Below are 13,543 nucleotides of genomic sequence, written 5' to 3'. Positions count from 1 at the left end.
TGACTGACGGACATATCAAAGCACAGCCGAAACCACTGGTCCTAGAGATTTTAAATTTGGCACGTAGGTTCCGTATGTAGTGTAGAGGAGCGCTAAGAAAGGATTTTCCAAAATTCACCTCCTAAGGGGGTCACATGGGGGTTCAAAGTTTGTATGGGGAAACAAGATTAGTTTGACTATTTTATTCGAAACTTCACAGGAAGATTCCTTAAGACATATGACTTAATACGTGTTTCAGATTTTTTGAAAATTTTACCCCTAAAAGGGTCAAAAGGGGTTAATAAAGTCAAAAAACCAATATGGGTATCGTTTTTATGGTTTATCGGGTCGCTGATCACGATAAATACAACGTTTTTTAAATCTAACGAGGCGGAAGTGAAATACCTTCTCCCCTGTTGTGGTGCAATGGGGTTTAAATATAAAAAAATATATAGACTGACGGACATATCAACGCACAGCTGAAACCGCTGGTCCTAGAGATGTCAAATTTGGCACGTTGGTTCCTTATATAGTGTAAAGGAGCACTAAGAAAGGATTTTTCAAAATTCGCCTCCTAAGGGGTCAAATGGGGGTTCAAAGTTTGTATGGGGAAACAATGTTAGTTTCACTGTTTTATGCGAAACTTCACAGGAGGATTGCTAAAGACATATGACTAAATACGTGTTTCAAGTTTTTTAAAAATGTACCATTTAAAAGGGTGAAAAGGGGTGATAATGTCAAAAAACCAATATGGGTATCGTTTTTATGGTTTATCGGGTCCCTGATCACGATAAATACAACGTTTTTAAAATCTGACGTGGCGGAAGTGAAATACCTTTTCCCCTGTTGTGGTGCAATGGGGTTTAAATATCGAAAATAGCCATATGGATTTCTTTTTTATGTTTACTTCTGGTTCAAGAGATTTCAAATTACACGTAAGTTCCTTAGAAGAGCACTAAGAAAGGATTTTTCAAAATTCACCGCCTAACATGATAATTTGACAGGGACAGGAACAGGGACGGGGCGGGGCGGGGCGGGACGGGACGAGACGGGAGGGGACGAGCCGGAACAGGGATAAGGGTAGGGATAGGGATAGGTATAGTAATAGGGATAGGGATAGGGATAGGGATAGGGATAGGGATAGGGATAGGGATAGGGATAGGGATAGGGATAGGGATAGGGATAGGGATAGGGATAGGGATAGGGATAGGGATAGGGATAGGGATAGGGATAGGGATAGGGATAGGGATAGGGATAGGGATAGGGATAGGGATAGGGATAGGGATAGGGATAGGGATAGGGATAGGGATAGGGATAGGGATAGGGATAGGGATAGGGATAGGGATAGGGATAGGGATAGGGATAGGGATAGGGATAGGGATAGGGATAGGGATAGGGATAGGGATAGGGATAGGGATAGGGATAGGGATAGGGATAGGGATAGGGATAGGGATAGGGATAGGGATAGGGATAGGGATAGGGATAGGGATAGGGATAGGGATAGGGATACGGGAGGGACGGGGACGGGGAATATATATGGTAAGCGTGTTCAGTGGATACATGTAGAAGTATAATGCCCCGCTGCACCTTAATCGAAATAATTGCGGACAAATGTACCTACATAGAAACCTACGGATCCAAATGAAAATCTTATTTTTTGTAAACGTTTGAATAAGAATACTTTTATTACGCGGGCGAAGCCGCGGGTAAAAGCTAGTTGTTGATAAAGTTACTTAATTTTTTAATTACTCGTGACATTCAGATACTGAATGATGATCCCCAACACCTGCGTTTAAATATTTTCCCCTCACTAGCTCGGAAACACGTGTTTTGTCCTTTAATACCAGCGGGTAAAAACGCATTTTATCCACTAGTGGGTTAAGTAATTTGACCTTGAATAAAGTCAAATTAACTGCTTTAAAATTGATAAAAGTAGGTGAATCTATTAATAAAAATAATTTACCACCTGTGGAACTACTGGAAGCAGTGATAAACGCATTTTTTGCGTTGTAGTTTCCTCGCTATAGTGAGGGGAAAAGTTTTGTGTTACACTCGGGTGCAAATGTATTTTACTTCTCGTGTGTTAAAAAACTCGCAAGTTCAGGATTCTATTCTCGAACCACTCGCTTCGCTCGTGGTTCAACTATAGAATCCTTTCACTTGCTCGTTTTTCAATTCCACACTCGGCGTTAAAATACAACTTTGCCCCCTTGTATAACAAATAACTATTTACGTCAAACGACTTCGCATACTTGTCTTGTTGTATATGCAACGGCGTTAATAATATTCATATATTGTCACTGGAATGTCGGGTTTATATATTTACGAAAAAAAACATCTATGTACCGTATAAGTACTTATATTGCAGAGCACACTTAGATGAAAGAGGGATTTTGGCACAGGGTATTTTAGAGAATCTGAGATATGTCAACAGGCCATTTTCATTAAACGGAAATGAGTTACAAATGTTTGTTCTTATTACGGAAAACGACTACGCATACTAAGTAAATATTCATCGTAGTCTTGTAGTGTAAGTAACTTTTTCTACTCCCGAACTGTTATTCGTCATTTACAGGGTCGTGCACAGATCTTTAAAACCCTACATAAAGGTCTATTCCCCAAAGCCAGCGTCCGCCGGCTTTCCGCGCATGCGCGCAGTATCGAAAAAACTGAAAACGCATTGTTTGGCTCTGTAACCATGGCAACGCCTTATAACGACACTGCGGGCGTGCGCGGAAAGGCTTTGCGCAGCCGAGCTGACAGTACAAACCTTTGAGTCAAAATACAGGAAACAGTGTGAATTTCACGAAATTTATTCAAGAAAACTATTAAAAAATAAGTGCATGGTCGTAGAAAAAGTATTGTATGCAACGGTGTTTAACTGAGTCAAAAAATACTCGTGGCGTCTCAATAACAATTTTCGGCTTCGCCTCAAATTGTTACTCACGCCACTCGTCTTTTTTGACCTCCTTTAAACGCCTGTTGCATAAAATACTATTGTCAACAATATTTTAAAAGCCTTGTGAAACGATTTATATATATCAAGAACATTTTAATATCGTAATAAAATTTACTTCGGGAAAAAGGTAGTAAGTGCATATTAGCGTCATATATACTTACTTCATTTTTCGTTAAACCTAAAATCGTTATATTTTGAAAACTAGTCATAAATTAAGGTTGCATCTTCGCACAGTTAATTAGAGATTTAGAGGCTATCTTTTCACAAAATTTCAGCAAAATCGACCGAACGGATTTTTCCGAACATTCCGTGCGGGGTTCATTTTTTATCGTGCAGAAACCCCTGTGGGTGATTATAATGGCTGCACTGATAATGCAGTAGATCGCAGGTCTTCAGATCGCAGGCTCCTGTCATTAAAGTCCAGCCGGAGGAGTGAATTTACCACGTTTCCTTTAATTTAAAAATAAAAAAACTTGATTGATCAAAAATTTACATTACAATTAATTTTGCACATGTAACAGAATACCAGAATAATTTAATGATGGCCAATAAGCACGTACACCGTCAACTCGACATATTACAGCAACATTCTGACCGATTGTAGACCTTCTGCCGCTACAATAAGATCGACGAATCGTCAGTCAACTGTGGGCATTAACGGAACTCCGCTCTGTTGAATTAAAAGGGCGTTGGAGTGGAAAATGTGCATGAGTTACATCGTTTCAGTTTCTGTATGGGGCAAGGGTGGTACATCAGAGCATACCGGGTGGGCCTTGTGGATTTGTGGATTTCATTTCATTTATTATCAACCAACTTACACTAACAGGTAACCCAAACATGTAAGTTATAGGTTACATTACACTAAATCACAACTCTGTAGGTACAGTCGGCCAAGAAAGTGGTCTACCACTTTTGACAAAAGTTTCTGCGGACTCTAACGATCGCTAAGGTTGACTTGACACATAGCATGACGTAAGTATCATACATAGAGAGAGCAATTGTCACTGACATTATTGCAAGGGGAAATCGACCTTGTTGTCTCATGACGTTCAAACGAACTTCAATCGTAGGGTGGTAAACCACATTTTTGGTCGACTGTACATTGAATAAAATTAACGAACTAGACAGGACTACACAATATTACATATACACTGTTTTAGTTTAAACATACCAACTTATTATACTACTTACTAATTAGCCTACCTACATAATTAGTATATTATAACAATGACGCTATGAGTTATGACAATCTGTCGGGTGACAATTGTCACTGTTGAGAAATATGCCACTATTCCATCGATTAATCGTAAAAGTAACACATCGTTTGGCACGTTGGCTAGGCAGACAGGAGCGAAAAGTTGAACGCCCACGAGGGCCGTAACGCTGAATGGACGCAGAAAAACAGCCATTACGCCCGCAGGATGTGTTAACGGGCGCGTAAATTATGTTGTTTATTAAATTAGGCTTTAGGAACGGTGGATGCGAGCAGTCTTTAAAGTACCCAATTAAATTATTTTGGTTCGTTCTTAACATCATTTCGTTCTAAATAGCTTTCTGTCACAGTATAATAAAGTGTACAATATGGCCACTCCCGCTCGCTGCTGGAAGTTCCGCCCACCCGCTCTCGGTTACCTGACAGTTACCGCCTGTCAGAAACGCGATCAGTTGACCTGGTGCCGAAGCCGAATGGTATTACTGCGATGCGAAACAAAAACGAAACGCCGCGAAAGGTAGTCTGGCTCTGTCGCACCAATACGCAAGAGCGATAGAGATAGATATCTACGAGCGCTTCGTTTCGTGAGCGTTTGTGCCATTCGGCGACGTACCCTGTCATATCTCACTCATAACGGGCCTCTCTCTATCGTTTTTGCAAAGAACGTGCAAGTTGTGGAACGAGATACCTTCTGAGGTTCTTTTGCGTTATATAATAAATAAGTAAATATTGGGGGACACCTTACACAGATCAACCTAGCCCCAAACCAAAGACATATAATTATAACTCCGTATAGACAGATAAAGTCTAAAAAAAAAGGTACCTCAGTACCATACAGAAAAAGGTACGGTGGCTTAGATAGCATTACACCTTTGGGGTACGCTCAGCTAGATGGCGCTAATATTAATATTTGACATTTTAACACATATCAAGCTAAGAATATGGGCCAAATTGTCAAAACTGAGATTTAAAAGTTCTAAGCCTGTTTCACGAGATGGCAGTCTATGCACTGTGATTACACATTTTACTTCGATAGTATCTCTCTATAATACTCGATCCTCTTTGCCCAAACTAAGCAAAGCTTGTACTATGGGTGCTAGGTGGCGATATACTTACTTAAATAGATAAATACATGGGGTTATTCAATAAGCAGGTCTGCAACTCATAAGTGCAAAGTGACTCCGCTGATATCGCTTATGTCCATGGACGGTGATGACAGCTTTCCATCAAGCGGCAAATTATAATATACTAGTTTTTGCCCGCGGCTTCGCTCGCGTTAGAAAGAGACAAGAAGTAGCCTATGTCACTCTCCATCCCTTCAACTATCTCCACCTAAAAAATCACGTGAATTCCTCGCTCCGTTTTGCCGTGAAAGACGGAGAAACAAACAGACACACACACTTTCCCATTTATAATATCTTATTCACACTATGTTACAATCATCATCTCTTACCTTTCGTCCGTTTTCACACTATCCGATCCGATATCGGATGTCGGAAGGGTTTCAATGGAAAAAAACCAAGCGATGGCGCCTGTAATGTCTGGGTGTAGAGGTACTTCCGATATAGGATCGGATAATTTGAAAACGCACTTACTTATCAGTAACTTGGGATAAAGCGAGGTCAGGGAGATAATTAATTCGAGGAAGATATCCTGATTGTAAAATTATCTACAAGATTTTGTATCAATCGGCAATAGTTGTAAGTAGTAACTGTGTCAAACTGCCCTATTCATACCAGTTTCCCTTCCAAACTCCCCTAAGTTCGCCTCCGACACGAACGCTCCTAATTTTGCCTTAAACCGTTTGTAATTACCCCTGTTTTACCCCAACACGATTCAACTTTATCCTCCTACTAATAAAGTCCGAAAGGCCTTGTAATTTACGTTTGGGATGGTAAGCGGGATCTAGCCGAAGTGACATTAGTTGACGCTACGCGGCGATCTAACGCAGTCAGGCTCTGTCGCGCTTCTATCTCTATAGTCCATAGTGTCCATACTTGAAGTCGCGCTTGATGTATGGACTCGCGCGAGTCTCTTACGAGCTTGCTTCGCGAGCGTCTTGTAAGACAAGGTCACCCGCTGCGTCTGTATGTGTGTGTGTTGACGATAAACTGAAAAACTACGGAACGGATTTTCATGCGGTCTTCACTTATAAATAGAGTGATTCTTGAGAATGGTTTAGGTATATAATTTATTAAGATTTTGTTTGAATTGTTTTAAATATGATGATATTTGCTAAAGTCGGACAAAATTCGGCTGGCTGAGAGCTTTAATCAGAAACGCTGCCCAAACCGTTTGAGCTATGTCAAAACAATCTATGGCGAAATTGTGTCTCTCTCAGGGCCACTTGCACCAACGAATTAAAATATGGAGTATGGAATTTGACAGTTGACAGCACACTAACCCTGAGTTAAGTGGTTGGTGCAAGTGGGCCTCATAGGTCTACAAAAAAGTCCACGATGGCATATGTCTATCTTTTACGGATAAATGACTAACTATCATCATTTTTGCGATAATCCCCGTGCGTAGCCGGTAGGCTTGTGTAGGACATGTACTAATAGTACAAAATACACGATTCCCTGCACTGTACTAGACCGAACTACTCCCAAATGATTCTGCTCTCTAGTACATTTAGTACACACACACGCGCAACAGAATGGGAGCGAAAGAAACGAAGAGCCGAGAAGTAACAATGACAGCAAAGCGATCCGTGTGATCCGACAGCAACCGAACTAGAACCGACGGACTCGGACCGAGAGCGCGCGGAAACGGCCGATCAGCTCTCGGCTAGTGCGAGCGAGCGTTACTGTAGTACACTATATGCACAATTTGTCTCTCGCTCTCACGGTGTACTACTGTACTAAATGTCCTAAAAGAACGAACTAGTACACTTCGGAGATCGTACTAGTTGGGAACGATATTTTCAGTGAACGAGCAGGCACAACTCTAGCAGCCGGGGCGGGCCGCTAGTCAGTGCGGGCTGGAGAGCTAGCTATTAGTAGACTGTAACGCTGGCTAGGAACTGAATTGTCCTTGGACAGGAAATAGCGATGTTATTGCGATATGGATCGGCGTTGGTGAAGTTCAGGAATTCGACGGGTAAATGTACTTCAGGAAAGGGAAAATGTCGTTGTGTAACGGTGAATGGAAATCGGAGTAATCTTAAGGTTACGCTTATTTTCATTCAAGCACAGGATATAAATAAAAGTACAAGATGTAGTAGTGATTGTACTTATTTTGACCGGGTTATAGATCTATTGTTTTTCCGTGATCGTGATGCACAGACGAAAATCTAAACACAACATTAAAATTAAAAAAAAAACCCCGACCGCGACATAGTAAACCGATTTTCATGAAACATGGCTAAGAACACTCCCGACTAACTCAGCTTTCAGAAAAAAAAAACTAAATCGGTTCATCCGTTCGGGAGCTACGATGCCACAGACAGATACACACACAGACAGACAGACAAACAGACTCTTTCAATCTTAATAGGAGAAAAAAGTGTCCCAAGGTTTTCTAATCTTGGGACATTTTTTCTCCTATCAGGATCGAAAGACCTCGCGATTCTGAGTATTGTATGAATCGCGTAAAAAAATACCCAATTACCCATGTTACAAAAAAAGTGGCGGCACTTTGAAAAAAATGGCCCAGTTACACATAACGCATATCACCATTCGTTTATATAGCAAAGAAAGCGTCAAATTTTAATTAAAACACGTTTAATTAGGAACGGGATGCAAAACCAAGACACACAAACGGGGAAGCGCTTGTCAGTTGAAGTCATGTCGTAATGAAATGTGGTACTTACGTTACAAATATATATTTATATGACCTCATTGTCAGTGTCTTAAAGTGTCTACACGGTGTCTTAATGCTCATACAGGATACTGAAAGATTTTAGCCGGGTTTTTCGGGTCCTATTTTAAGATTAAAATGTATCATAAACTTTTACTAGTTAAGCTACCAATGAAAAAAATCATGTTTCTATTTGTTATTTTATAGCTCAGAAATATTTGATAGACTGATTTTAACCGATGACAATATAGACAACATAGCCTAAATTATAAATAAACTTTTTAACAAGAAATAAAACCGCCTTCAAAAATAAGCGCATTACAAACCACGGAGAAACTGAAAAGCAAAGAATAATAAACCTTTGAATTCAGATTTCTTATCGGATTGCAATAATCTAAACATCCAAATTGTAAACAAATCAATTATTTTTGTAGTCGGTACCAGACCTGTTCATCGCCTTGCTATTTCCTGTTTGTCCCACCCAGCCATACGGAGTCTTCACTTTTTACATAGATTTATGGCTCGAAAGTGACACTTAACGCCAATCTACAAATAATCCATGGCAACAAGGCATTTTAGTGGCGCCATTTATGTGTGGTGTAGTGTATGCGCGTTCTTAGGCGGTCGCATTTTAATGAATGGGATGGTATGATCTTTATTTTTATATTTAATCTATGCTTATGTCATGAAAAAAAAAACCTACAGACTGATTTAAATTTCGCACATGCAATAAATCTTCCTTCGACAAACATAACCAACCACAATTGCAATTTCACGACTCCAAATTCTCCAAATTCGTTTTAGAACGCTCCGCCATGTTTGTAGATAAACGTAATTCGCGTTTAAGTATCAATTACGCATATCGTCGCATTAGGGGACGGCTTGAGGGGCCTATTCTGCTTTTACGAATATTATGGTATCTGTTTCAGTTTTGCGAAGAGAATCAAGTTTGAAATCAAGTGTGAAACTAATGCTACTATTGGTTCTTTCTGGACTGCCTTCTCTTATACTCTCGGTGGAAAGTTACGACTTAATCAAATTCTTACAGAATTAAAAACATTATATATTTAAATAATATTGTCTTCAGTTACCGCGATAGTTACTCATAAATTGAATATTGTCCTCGGTCACCCGTTGACCACGAATGCTGTAAAGTGTTCGAAACGTCGGGATGAATCGTAAATTCATTATACGCGATTTAATCCGTTTCCATAGTTTTATTATATAAATAAATATCATATACCTAGGACATTCCTACACATATTGCCTAAGCCCCACAGTAAGCTCAAAAAGGCTTGTTGTGGGTACTCAGACAACGTTAAACATAATATGTAAAATTTGTAAATACATTGAAAGAAAACATCCATGTGCTCATCACACAAATAAATCCTTCCCGGGATTCGACCTCAAGACCGTGGCTTAGCAGACAGGTCGTCAAAATGTAACACTAATTTACATTATAAGAGTCAGAATTGGCTTCTCTGGAGTCTAGAGAGAGTCGAGCCACGATTTATATGTGATCTCGGTTCGCGTGTCACGCGGTGTTATGTATGTACTTAATCTTGAACACGTCTCACACTGTAAGACTTCATGCATTGCGACTTTTGGCCCAATTCAGAATTTTGTCTACTTTAAAAATGTTTTCTTCTTGTGACATAAGCCGGAAAACAACCTGTATCGTGATGGGTTAAGAATTTTACCACCCCTTTTGTCGAGCTCGTCACCCGAGGGGTATGGGTTCCATTAGTGTGAGCCTGGCAACCTGTCACTGCAATATCACAATATCGTTTTCTTTCAACCCCTTGTTTGCCAAAATTGGCACTGAAACCTGATTGGGTTCATGTGCTCTGCCTTTCCCTTTATGGCATACAGGCGTGATTGTTCGTATGTATGTATGTTAATCTAGATAAGCACTTACAAAAACACAAATGCGCTTAAACATTGTAATTTCAAATAACATTAACGTAAATTGTAACCTCAAACACTTAAACGTGCAGTACAAAACATATAAAGGGAGATTACGTAACGCCATAAATTACGCGCGCGTTCGGCGCCGTGTGATAGCGCCCTAATAGCGGCTACCAACGCATCTCCTCATCATAGATAGCGCAGTTTTTTGTTAATTTGGCCGAGCTTTTCCAATGTCTTCAATCAATCAATCAATCAAATATATTTATTTCGTCATCACAGGTAACAATTAGGTGACAATATGTTATATTATTTATATCAGCCATGATGAGCCGTGTAGGCGTACGAAATATAATTTGGCAATATATTTAGAAAGCAGATCGTAAAATAATTACCTTATACTAAATACATTTACATAATATTTACACTAAATAATTTATATTCAAAGTACACATGCAATGTCAGGGAAAAATCAGAAAAAATATGGTATTTATGTCAAAGTTATACATTCATCATCTAAAAATTCATTAACGTTATAGTTAGTAGCATTTATTACAAAGAAACATGTATAGCACACCCTTGAACCTACTTGCAGGTAAGCTTTGCCATGCTTCAGGAAGTTTATTAAACAATTTCGGTCCCATGACTAGAATATTCTTTTGCATTAGGGCAGTGTTGCTTCTACTTATGTCTATTCAGGAGACCAGTTGCTAATATAGTAGGACCATAAATATATTTTTACTCGATTCTAATATGTATATTGAGGGAGATTTGTTCGCTAAACTGCAACTCTCTCTCGCATGTGGCTTATCTTGTCCATTGCCGAGTTAGTAGAAATTAGTATGTTTTTTTTTAAACTGTAAACGCCAATCTTCATGAATTTGAAATCGAGTTAATGTTTTTTATGACCGTTTTCGCGTAGAAGCATAATATTCGCAGCATGTAGTACAACTTGTGTTCAAAAAATATCATAATGTCAAAGTAATTCAATCCAGTCAGTAGTCTTCAGGATAAAAGTCGCACTGTAATGCCACAGGTGACTGTCACAGTATCTCAGGGTGACTTTAAAACACCTAATGTCCAATTCAATAGATGTGATGTCTTCTTGTATGTCATGTTTTCAATATACATACCTATTCGAAAATTGAAAATTAATCACCCAGCGATAGGCAGATCTTATGCGGAATCTACAGGATGTAGTCTAGCGCCCTACACATGTGTACATACGTAAATACCTCGGCGAAGGACAATTTGTCCGCAAAGGCATGTCTTTAATCACGATCAACGAAACTCGGGCTAAGATCATTTATCTCAAGGGGCTACGGTATGAGATCTGAGGAGCACGTTAGCTGGCGTAAGAGATTTTATGGGTCAAGAAAGATATTTATTTGCAAATACTAGTTAAAAAATTTAAAAACATAGTAATTTGCATAATAGGATTTTTCTGCTCCACTTTTTTCAGAGCATCTCCATTTGACTTTCTCTCTCTATTTCTCTCTTTCTCTCACTTTCCTTTGCATTTAGTAGACTTCACGCGAACGGAACAACTTTTTGAAATTAGTAAATTGTGGCTTTCATAAACCCGTGTGGTGACGGGTTAAGAATTTCACCACCCCCTTTCTTCCCGTGGGTTTCGTAGAAGTCGACTGTGGGATATGGGTTAGATTGTGGCGTAAGCGAGAGGCTGGCAACCTGTCACTACAATGTCACAATTTGAATTTCTTTTAACCCCTTTTTGCCAAGAGTGGCACTGAAGCTTAGTAGTTCATGTGCTCTGCCTACCCCTTTATGGGATACAGGCGTGATTATATGTATGTATGTATAAACAGAAACACCAACCCCTTTAATACACGGGTAATGATCACATTACATCTGATATCTTAATGTTTTGCAACGTGCTTCCATGAATTTAGGTTTCACTGCTCTTAGGTAAATATTACTAAGTAATGTATTTTATTTTGTTTCAGATATATTCTTTAACATCACGCTCCGCCGCAAGACCCTATTCTACACCGTCAACCTGATCGTTCCGTGCGTCGGCATCTCTTATCTCTCCGTTCTTGTCTTCTACCTCCCCGCCGACTCCGGGGAGAAGATCGCACTTAGCATCTCCATCCTGCTCTCGCAAACCATGTTCTTCTTACTGATCTCCGAAATCATCCCATCTACCTCCTTAGCTCTTCCGTTGCTTGGGAAATACTTGCTGTTCACAATGTTGCTGGTAGGGTTATCAGTAGTGATAACTATAGTTATACTGAATGTGCATTATCGGAAGCCTAGTACTCATAAGATGGCTCCTTGGGTGAGAAAGTTCTTCATAACGAAGTTACCAAGGTTACTCCTAATGAGAGTCCCGAAGGATTTGTTGAGGGACTTGGCGGCGCAGAAGATAGCGGGAAGAAGCTTGAAGAAGAACAAGTTTAAGGACGCGCTGGCGGCGGCGGAGCAGACCAACTCGAACGCTTCGAGCCCGGACTCGTTGAGACATCATATGCCTGGAGGATGTAATGGACTGCACTCGACTACTGCTACTAATAGGTAATTTTTGAATAACTTATGCTTAAGTCACTGCCATGATGTTATATTTGCTATCATCACACAATTGAACATTTTGTGACACAATTAATTGCCAACTTCTAATTTAGACCTTTTTTCATAATTCCTAATTTACTTTACGCAGACTTCAGAGAAACTTTCGTGTTACACATTTTAAGGGTACCAAGCAATGTTTCTTATTTACTTTTCAGTAAGGCCTATCCCTGAAGAATTTCAAGTCTCTGACCATCACCACAGCTTTCTGAGATTCAGCCTTTTTGACCCCAAATTTTATCAAGTTATACAACAAGTTTTTCGGTCCAGCAGTCATTCCCAAAATTTCAAATTTTACCATACCAACTAACATATTATGAAATTTTACCTATTCGGTTTACAAATGATTATTTAGGTACTTTCCTTTTTCCACTCACCAACCAATCATATTTTTTTCTTCTGTAGATTCAGCGGCCTCGTCGGAGCTCTCGGCAGCCTCGGCGCCGGCTACAACGGCCTCCCCTCCGTGATGTCCGGCCTCGATGACTCCCTTAGCGATGTGGCTCCTCGCAAGAAGTACCCCTTTGAACTTGAGAAGGCCATTCACAACGTCATGTTTATTCAGCATCACATGCAACGACAGGATGAGTTCAATGCGGTTAGTCTTCTGTTTTTAACTAGCCAGTAAACGTTATCACAGCCAGATTTGGCTTTGAAATCCATTTTTGAGTTTGGAGATTGCTTACCTATAGAGGCCACTGAGTGATGTGACTCTTCTCAAGAAGTACCCCTTTGAACTTGAGAAGGCCATTCACAATGTTATTTTCATTCAGCATCATATGCAGCGACAGGGTGAGTTCAATGCGGTTAGTTGATTGTGAAAAATCATGAAGTTTGATGGTCAGGCCTCCCATTGACTTCCTGAGCGACGTGGCTCTACGGGAAAAAATCTCTTTGAACTCGAGAAGCTACGCTATGATTGTTTACAAGATCATAAGGAATTTGGTTATTTTATTATTGTAAATTGATTTTAGAAACTTTTTGAATTTTGCAACATTCTTTTCAGATTGTAAACATTTTTACTATCGAAGTCCTTTAATAGTGTTAAGTTCCTAAGATTTAGTTATGATATTATAATGCAATGTGTTGTACCTGCA

The 13,543-nt window shown here is 39.7% G+C and overlaps 1 protein-coding gene across 1 annotated transcript in view; it reads left to right on the top strand.

Moving 5' to 3' along the window:
* The window catches only part of LOC125233801 (acetylcholine receptor subunit alpha-like 2), a 73,975-nt gene that overhangs the window by 59,564 nt on the left and 868 nt on the right, over window positions 1–13,543 (top strand). Inside the window, exons 6-7 of the mRNA XM_048139915.1 lie at window positions 11,825–12,395; window positions 12,852–13,044. Coding sequence (XP_047995872.1) covers window positions 11,825–12,395; window positions 12,852–13,044 — 764 coding nt within the window. The remainder of the gene's footprint in view (window positions 1–11,824; window positions 12,396–12,851; window positions 13,045–13,543) is intronic.

Source organism: Leguminivora glycinivorella, chromosome 15, assembly GCF_023078275.1.
Source record: "Leguminivora glycinivorella isolate SPB_JAAS2020 chromosome 15, LegGlyc_1.1, whole genome shotgun sequence".
Taxonomy (NCBI): Eukaryota; Metazoa; Arthropoda; class Insecta; order Lepidoptera; family Tortricidae; genus Leguminivora; species Leguminivora glycinivorella.
Note: the sequence above shows the minus strand (reverse complement) of the source record. Positions and strands in the feature narration are given on the sequence as shown.